This window comes from Elephas maximus, chromosome 21 (genome assembly GCF_024166365.1).
Source record: "Elephas maximus indicus isolate mEleMax1 chromosome 21, mEleMax1 primary haplotype, whole genome shotgun sequence".
Taxonomy (NCBI): domain Eukaryota; kingdom Metazoa; phylum Chordata; class Mammalia; order Proboscidea; family Elephantidae; genus Elephas; species Elephas maximus.
Window position 1 is genome coordinate 39220334 of NC_064839.1, and position 8993 is coordinate 39229326.

The 8993-nt window shown below is 40.2% G+C and overlaps 1 protein-coding gene across 1 annotated transcript; it reads left to right on the forward strand.

The window, feature by feature from the left end:
- Nucleotides 1-620: 620 nt before the first annotated feature.
- On the forward strand, nucleotides 621-8441 carry CMTR2 (cap methyltransferase 2). Its single transcript, XM_049864685.1, has 2 exons — nucleotides 621-709; nucleotides 4374-8441. Exon 2 carries the CDS (start codon nucleotides 4393-4395, stop codon nucleotides 6718-6720), a length of 2328 nt encoding a protein of 775 aa, XP_049720642.1. The 5' UTR covers nucleotides 621-709; nucleotides 4374-4392; the 3' UTR covers nucleotides 6721-8441.
- The last annotated feature ends 552 nt before the right edge of the window (nucleotides 8442-8993 follow it).

Genomic DNA, 8993 nt, shown 5'->3' on the forward strand with positions numbered 1-8993 from the left:
GGAATCGACTCGACGGCAATGGGTTTTATGTAAATAACTGAGTGTTATCTTGCAGAGTTTCCAAGTTTGTCTTTTAACCTTTTATTATCTTTTGAGGGACAGTTTTAACCCAGGCTGCACTTGAACTAATGTTTGCCCAACTGCACTAAAAGCCTCCTGGATCCACTTAGGTGGGCGGAGCCAGCATGTCCTGGACAGGTCTGCCCCTCCCCGCTTCACTTCTCCACCGTCTTAGGAGGAGGAGCCAAGAAGCGCTCCGCCTACGTGCACAGCTTCCGTTGCAATAGCAGCCGAAGGGCGGAAAGCTGGCGACTCCCAGCTCCAGTTCTCAGCGGAGAAACAAAACCTACAGAGGAAGACCTCGGCCCCGCGAGAGCCCCCGACGTGCGTAACGCTGACGTACGTGATGCCGGACCGCCCAGAGGGCGCGTGCGCAGTGTGTGTCAGGGTCCTCGGGCTCTCGTCCGGCGGAGGCGCGGCTTGCAGGTCGGCGCACGTTCCCTGGGTCGTGGGGGCGCGTGTGGGCTGCCTTTCCGGCCTTCCGGCCCGCCGCCTCGCTACGCCGTGGCTAGGGGCGTCGCAGAGCCTAGGAGTGGCCACCCCAGGAAGCAGCCGCGGAGCGGAAGTGGAGAATGGTCCCCTCGGTTGAGGAGGGCTGGTGAAGCGCCTTGTCCCTAGACCCTGGGGGCCGAGGTGGGCGTGAGTGAAGGTAATCTAGGCTCGGGTTCTGAGGAGGCCCTCCCTTGACTTCCTAGTGGGTGACACGGGCTGGAGCTGAGTTTCTTTACCGTCAGGGACCGGGCCGCTGGAATGGAGCTGGAGACTCACTTCTAGATGAAATGAGAGCTTGGGTACCGCAGTCACAAAGTAAGCCCTCGTACATATTAGCCATCATTTTCAAAGTTGCTGAGAGAAGGAGTTGGCGGAAGCGCTTCTAAAACTCTCTGTTAACTGCAGAGGGATCAACTGTTAATGAGATTTTGTGTTAGGCCTACAAATTTTGTAGGAATTCTCTTTGAGGCTTTGGGCCCATGGCTGCAAACTTACTACTCTACTTTGCAAAATCAGTGTGGTAATACTGACTCATTTAACAATTGTGATGCCACAAAGCTCTATAGAGTATTTAGTGAGAGACTGGAACATATACTGAGAAAGTTTCCAATACACTCTGTAAACCACATCCATTTTTTTTTTTTTGTCACAAAGTGCTGAAGTGGAGTTGAAATGCATTATTACGACTCGTTCATGATCAGAGAAGTCATGGCCTTTTGTACTAGCTAAGTGTGATATCCATTCACACTTCTTGAGTGTACTGTATACTAAGCCCTGTTCTTAACCTCTTGGGATGATAGATGAGTAAATGAAACAAAGATTGCAGCGCTTGTGAAGCTTAGCATTATAGTTTGGGGAACACAATAAACAGTATATGTAAATACGTTAATTTTGTCAGAAGGAAATAAGTGCCATGGAAAAATGAAAAAAGGCACAGCAAGGTAAGGGACATTGGGAGTGCAAGGTGCCGTTTTAAATAAGCATGTCAGGGTAGGCTTCACTGAGGAAATTACGTTTGGGCAAATACTTAAAGGAGGTGGAGTTAGTTCTTCAGAGCATTCCATGCAGAGGAACTGACCAATGCAAAGGATTTGGGATGTGCCTGGTGTCTTCAGTGAAAACTAAGAAGGCCTGTGTGGCTGGGGCAGAATGAGTAAGGGCTGGGTAGTAATAGGAAAATGATCCCTGGTGGCACAGTGGTTAAGCACTGGGCTGCTAACCAAAAGGTCCCAGGTTTGAACCCACCAGTCCCTCCACCAGAGAAAACACCTGGAGATCAGCTTCTGTAAAGATTACAGCCTAGGAAACCCTATGGGACAGTTCTCTGTAGGGTCACCATGAGTCGGAATCAGCTCCATGTAACACAACAACAGTAATAGGAAAAAGGTTAAAGATAAAGGGTGGGCCTGGAAGGCAAAAATTTTGTTGGCTCATAGGGTCGCTATGAGTTGGAATTGACTTGTTGGCAGTGGGCTTGGGTGGATCCCTAGTAGTGTAGTGATAGAGAGCTGGGTTGCTAATCAAAGGTTGGCAGTTCAAATCCATCAGCTGCTCTTTGGAAACCCCGTGGGGCAGTTCTCCTCTGTTCTTTAGGGTCGACTATGAGTCAGAATCGACTCAACGGTAACAGGTTTGGTTTTTTTGTTCTGGTAGGCAACGGTAAGGTCTTTGGAATTTACTTTGAGTGAAATGGGGAGCCATTGCAGGAATTTGAGCAGAGGAGTGCTGCAGTCTAAGTTTTACAAGATTACTGTGCTCATTATGTTTCAAAATAGACTGTAGGAGGCAAGGATAGAAACAGAGAGTCCCTATGGCAGTACTCTATGAAAGAGATAACAGTGTTTACGACCAGGAGTCTGGTAGGTTGGAGCTGAGTGAGAGGTGGTTGTGTTTGATAGTATGAAACATAATGTTTGGATAAGTACACATACAGTCATGGATTGTCAGCCTTTATGCTCTTCAATACAATTCATAATTTTGGTCTGTGTGCCACTGCTAAAGTATAATCAGGAAGGAGAATGGACTATTGAGTCACCTCAGTTCTCCTGTGAAGATAATTACCTATTAGCTTAGGTAAGACTTCAGAGCTTAATTTCAGTAATTAATTAGTATGTGAAGTTAGTGACTAAAATCAGACCTTTTCTGAAATAGAATGTGGTTGAAATCTAAACATGGTTGTAAGTTTCTAATAAGACAACAGACCTTATAATAAATAGAAGAGCTTATTGTAATAAACTTTTGACTATGTATAGGATTGTAGTGAATATGAATCTCCTCTTGGCCTTCCTTCAGAAATTTGTCTAAATATACCTTGTAACAGAAAAAAAAGAAAACCTGATCTAAGGTTAGAAAAAGATATTGTGGAAATTAACCTCTATTTACAAATATTTAATAATTTGGAAATTTACTAAATAGATACTGTACGGCAAACAGAAATGACTAAGAAGATTCTTGTTGATTTAAGGAGTTTAGAAACTAGTGGACAGACTTGTAAATAATTTAAACAAAATAAGAAAGGATGAAAAAAGTGTGTTAAAAGAACAATACAAAGTAAATACCAGTAGAATGAAGACATCTGAATATTACTATATTTATTGTGGTGGTAGCATCTTTAATCATGAAACATCAACTTTTTGTGAGATGGTAATTTGTCAGTGTTTTCATGAAAATTTAGCTTTTTTGGAAAACTTATAGAATGCATTGAATATGCTAAATAAAGGTAGAATTCATTAAACAGTGCACTAACAGGTACCATGTAATTCTCATTGCTCTATCTGCGGGAATTTAGAACTTTTCCAACATTTTGCCATTAAGCCATAACTCCTTTCTCTTATGTCCCTTTCTCTCAACAGGCGACAGATTTTTTTGTTACCTTGTGTAGTGTTAGAACACAGAATGCAGGGTGACTATTTCAATTTGTATATTCAGTATGGATATTTCTTCAGTTTAAAATCCTGCTATCAAAATGTGTTAAGTTTTAGTGGCAAGAAAAAATAGTGATATTTTTAGTGTAAGCATGGAGGTTAGGAATTTAGTTGGTGGTTGTCTGAGCAGACCAAACGAGGCATGAATCTGTAGTTTAGATACATGTCAGTGCGAACCATAGGTCAATTTCAGCATCAAACAAGGGGAGGCTAGCCAGTCAGGTGAAGCACAGTACCCAAGCAGAATGGTGATGAATGTTAGTTGGTGGCCTAAACAGGAGATTGGCACCACCAAAGCACTTAGCATCAGAATGAAATCTGGACAGAGGATATATTCGGCAATCCTGGTACATGAGTGGGTGAGTGGTGGCAGAGAGGCCTGGCAGCAGGACCAGTCCTGGTTCGTGGGCAGGCTCCTGGCCCAGAGGGAAGTGAGGTGCAGAGGAAACTAAAAAAAGTTGGAGGTCAGTTGTTAGGACTTCATCAGAGATTATGTACATTGATGAACTTCTAAATAAGTGTATGTGTGGAGCAGTGTGGTGGTGTTACAGCCGTGGGTAGAGGAGAACTTCGGGGAGGAGCTAGATGGGTTAATATGGTAATAAGAGCTGCCATACACTGGTGACTCGTCTGTGTATGTTTTTTATATACTAGCATGTTTTATGTTTATTTTAAAAAATGGTATCTTCATTTTTTTAATGAAAAGAAACAGACTCAGAGATGTAGTCTGCCCAAGGCCACTTATGAAGCTGTAAGAAGCAAAGCTAGAGTTTGAACTCAGGGTTGTTGGATAATAAAGCCTATGCTCTTTATGGGGTTTGTTGCGAGTGTGATCAGGTTTGCTGCTGATTTCACTCACTAATAAATTCAATTTATTTATGTGTTTTCTTTTCCTAGATTTTAATTTAGTTTGAAAATGCGTAAGTGCAGAAAGCCACCAGTTCATCAGAGAGCAAGTCCTGAGACATTCAGCCCAGATGTTCCTGCTGACATTTTTGAACTCTTCACCAAGAACTTTTCTTATGGTAAGCCATCTAATAATGAATGGCAGTTACCAGATTCCAGTGAGATTTTCACCTGTGAGCATGTGGAATTTAATTCATTTCTTGATTTGAAGAACTCTCTGAATGAAGTAAAAAACCTACTAAGTGATAAGAAACTTGACGAGTGGCATGAGCACACTGCTTTCACTAATAAAGCTGGAAAAATAATTTCCCATGTGAGAAAATCTGTGAACGCTGAACTTTGTACTCAAGCATGGTGTAAGTTTCATGAGATTTTGTGTAGCTTTCCACTTATTCCACAGGAAGCTTTTCAGAATGGAAAACTGAATTCCCTCCACCTTTGTGAAGCTCCTGGAGCTTTTATAACTAGTCTTAATCACTACTTAAAATCCCACCGGCTCCCCTGTGATTGGAATTGGGTAGCCAATACTCTGAATCCGTACCATGAAGCAAATGACACTCTAATGATGATTATGGATGATCGGCTTATTGCAAATACCTTAGATTGCTGGTACTTTGGTCCAGATAACACCGGTAATATCATGACCCTGAAATATCTGACTGGACTTCAGAATTTCATAAGCAGCATGGCTGCCATTCACTTGGTCACTGCAGACGGGAGTTTTGATTGCCAAGGAAACCCAGGTGAACAAGAAGCTTTAGTCTCTTCTTTGCATTATTGTGAAGTTGTTACTGCTCTGACAACTCTTGGAAATGATGGCTCTTTTGTTCTAAAAATGTTTACTTTGTTTGAACATTGTTCCATAAACCTGATGTATCTCCTAAACTGTTCCTTTGACCAAGTCCACGTTTTCAAACCTGCCACTAGTAAGGCAGGAAACTCAGAAGTCTATGTGGTGTGTCTCCACTATAAAGGAAGAGAGGCCATCCATGCTCTGTTATCTAAGATGATGCTGAATTTTGGGACCGAAATGAGCAGCAAAGCTCTCTTTCCCCATCATGTGATTCCTGAATCTTTTCTTAAACGACATGAAGAATGTTGCGTGTTCTTTCATAAGTATCAGCTAGAGACTATTTCTGAGAACATTCGTCTGTTTGGGTGCATGGGAAAAGAGGAGCAAGCAAAGCTGAATAATTTAAGGGACTGTGCTGTACAATATTTCATGCAGAAGCTTCAGTTGAAGCCTCTTCCCAGAAATAATTGGTTAGTAAAAAGATCTAATATTGGTTGTAGTACAAATACAAAATGGTTTGGGCAGAGGAACAGGTATTTTAAAACCTATAATGAAAGGAAGATGCTGGAAACCCTTTCATGGAAAGATAAAGTGGCTAAAGGATACTTTAATAGTTGGGCTGAAGAACATGCTGTATATCATCCTGGGCAAAGTTCTCGTTTAGAAGGGACAGGTTCCAGTCCTGAGTGTCACTTACGGCATATCTTAGAGGGAAAGAGACTGCCAAAGGTAAAGTGTTCTCCTTTCTGCGATGGTGAAATTTTAAAGACTCTTAATGAAGCAATTGAAAAGTCATTAGAAGGGGCTTTGAATTTGGATTCCAAGTTTAGGCCAAAACAGCAGTATTACTGTTCTTGTCATGTTTTTTCTGAGGAACTGATACTTTCTGAGTTGTTTAAACTTACCAAGTGCCTTCAGGATGAGCATGTTGTAGGACCCAGCAACCAAATAAAGTGCCTGCTTGTGGGTTTGCCAGCTCTCTGTGATATCAAAATGAATGTACCTTTGGAAGTTCAATTCCTGGAATCGGCTGAACTCATGACTTTTGGCTGCTCATTGCTTCATGATGGAGACCCAAAATACCAGCAATTATTTTTGGACTGCCTTCTGTATTCATTGCAACAGCTTCATACAGGAGATGTTTTGATTTTGCCTATACTTTCTTGTTTCACAAGATTTATGGCTGGTTTGATCTTTGTACTCAACGGCTGTTTTAAATTCATTACATTTTTTTGTCCTACATCCTCTGAGCCTCTGAGGAGTTGCGCAGTCCTGCTGTGTGTTGGTTTTCAGGACTTTCCAAGTCTGGTTTTCCAGCATCTGCAGAATGTGAATGAAGTGCTGAGCACATTGCTTAACTCTGAGGCACCTCAGCAGGTTTTACAGTTTGTGCCAATGGAGGTGCTTCTTAAAGGGGAACTACTTGATTTTTTGTGGGATTTGAATGCTGCCATTGCTAAAAGGCATTTGCATTTGATTATTCAAGGAGAAAGAGAAGAGATCATCAATGGCCTTCGGTTAGGAAATAGAGCATGTTCTTTCTGAGATTTAACTATGGCTTCTTACAGTTTGTAATATTATTTCATCCTTTTGTTCTGTTAGTTTAAAGCCTTAGCAGTTTTCATTTTGAGGAAGGACCAAATCACATCATTCAGAGTCTTACCAATTCTAAAAAACCACCAGCTAGTTCTGATTTCTGGCATATGCATACCCATAGCCATAGAGTTCTTCCATGTGGTGGAATCTATGCAGTGATGATATTCAACCTCTAAACATGAGGGGTGTGTGTGTGCTTACGGTGGGCACACCCATGTTGCATATGCAGTTTCGTTGATATTATTTATCAGTTTAAGATTTACCTGTGTGCCTTCATTTGGGTTAGATTTTTTTCCCCAACTGATATTGTCTCAATATGGCACAATGGCTAAAGCTGTGAATGAATCAGTTTAGGTCATTGATGAAAGGAGGTGAGTCACTCAATACTACTGACTTCCTTTAACACTCAAAATATCAGTTGTGGATTTCAGGGAACTCATCTTGCCAGATTTCATGAAATGCACCGTTCATTGCTCTTAGGCCATTGACCCAATGAAGTGTATGGTTTAATGAATATTTTATTAACTGCAACCATCCAACAAAAAGGATACCAGGACAGCTTGAAACCAGTGATCATGTTTAAAACAATGGAAAATTGTTTGCTGTGTTTAATACACTCCTGTATTGTGAAAAGCTTCATTTAGCAATGGTGTAATAATTTTAACTTCCAGGAAATAATCTGGGAACTAAAAGATTTTTTTAAATTGCAAAATAGTGTTTATGACCCCATACTGGGGACATAGGGATGTAATGAACAGTGAATACTGAAGACAGTTTCAATGCTTTCAGGAATGATGGTTTGGCATTTAAAAAATTTCTTTGATCTTAATTGTCTCTCTCAGTATGAAAATAGCACTTTACCAAGAAGATCAGCCATGAGATAGTTATTTTATCAGTTACATTTAATTGCCTTTGAATTATATGTATTTGACAGTATAATGATGAGCTTTTTGACAAACTATATTGAGCAAATCTCCACTACCTTGAAGTTCTACAAATGGAGAATATTTATATTGTCATATGTGTACTGGGTTGGGATGTGTATTTTAGACATTTTTGTTAGTTATATGAAAAACAGATGTATTCTTTGATGTATTTGTTTGATAAATGTTAAATCAGAAATTTTTTCATGTTCTTTGCCATTTCGAGTTCCATTATAGATTGGAATAAAATCTGCGAATAAAATGAGTAAAATCATTAGCAGAGAGATTGTTTTCATCTTTTCTTTTTAAAAGGGAATCATGGGGGGAGTTAAAAATAATTTGAGAATAGACTTTTTAAAGAAAGGTTTGAATGGGAGCTAATAATTCCTCTGATTTCTATTCATTGGAATTTAGTCCTTAATATTATTTATAGAGATCTACTTAGGGAGAGAAATTAAGAACTTGATGGAACGGTATGGATTTAGTTCTGGCCACAGTGGGCATGGAGGCATGGAAGTAGATTTCCAAAGGAAATCTGTTTCCCAGTGGTGTTTTACAGGAATTTCTTTTTTGAGAAAAAGGGAAGGAAAAATACTGTCCAAGAAATGAATGAAAAAGTAGAAGAGGACAGTAAAATGTGAAAGATGATTTGTATAGTTTATCAAGTTACTGCTCTTTTTTTACATTTTTTAGTTGAGATTTTTAACTTAATTCTGATGCTTTCTGAAGAGTTTTTAGCAGCCAGAAAATTTAAACTTCACAAATGTGTTTCTTAAAAACTTGGGAGAAAAAGATGTTTTACAGATTTAATTTCTTCAATATTGACTTTTTTTCTCCCTGAGAAAGAAATTTAGTTTTGTATATTAGTGAGGGTTTTTGTGTATTGCCCCAATGTTGTGTAAATATTTAAATGTATTGACGATATCTTTTCTGAAATAAATTTAAAATACCAATTTATGGATTTTACTCCTGTCTTTAAGACTGTTTAAGGAGATTTGTGCTAAGATTTTTTTTGGGGGGGGGGTGTTAGTTATTGAGTGTTGCTTTAACAGAAATACCACAAGAGGATGGCTTCAACAAACAAAAGTTTATTCTCTCACAGCCTAGTAGCCTAGAAGTTCAAATTCAGGGCATCGGTTCCAGGGGAAGGCTTTTCTGTTGGCTCTCGAGGAAGGTCCTTGTCATCAGTCTTCCCCTGGACTAGGACCTTCTCCACGCAGGAACCCCAGGTCCAAAAGACATGCTGTGCTCCCAGTGCTGCTTTTTTGGTGGTATGAGGTCCACCTGTCTCTCTGCTCG

Coding starts and splice junctions, on each gene's coding strand:
- CMTR2 (XM_049864685.1), top strand. CDS start 4,393: ATGCGTAAGTGCAGAAAGCCACCAGTTCATCAGAGAGCAAGTCCTGAG.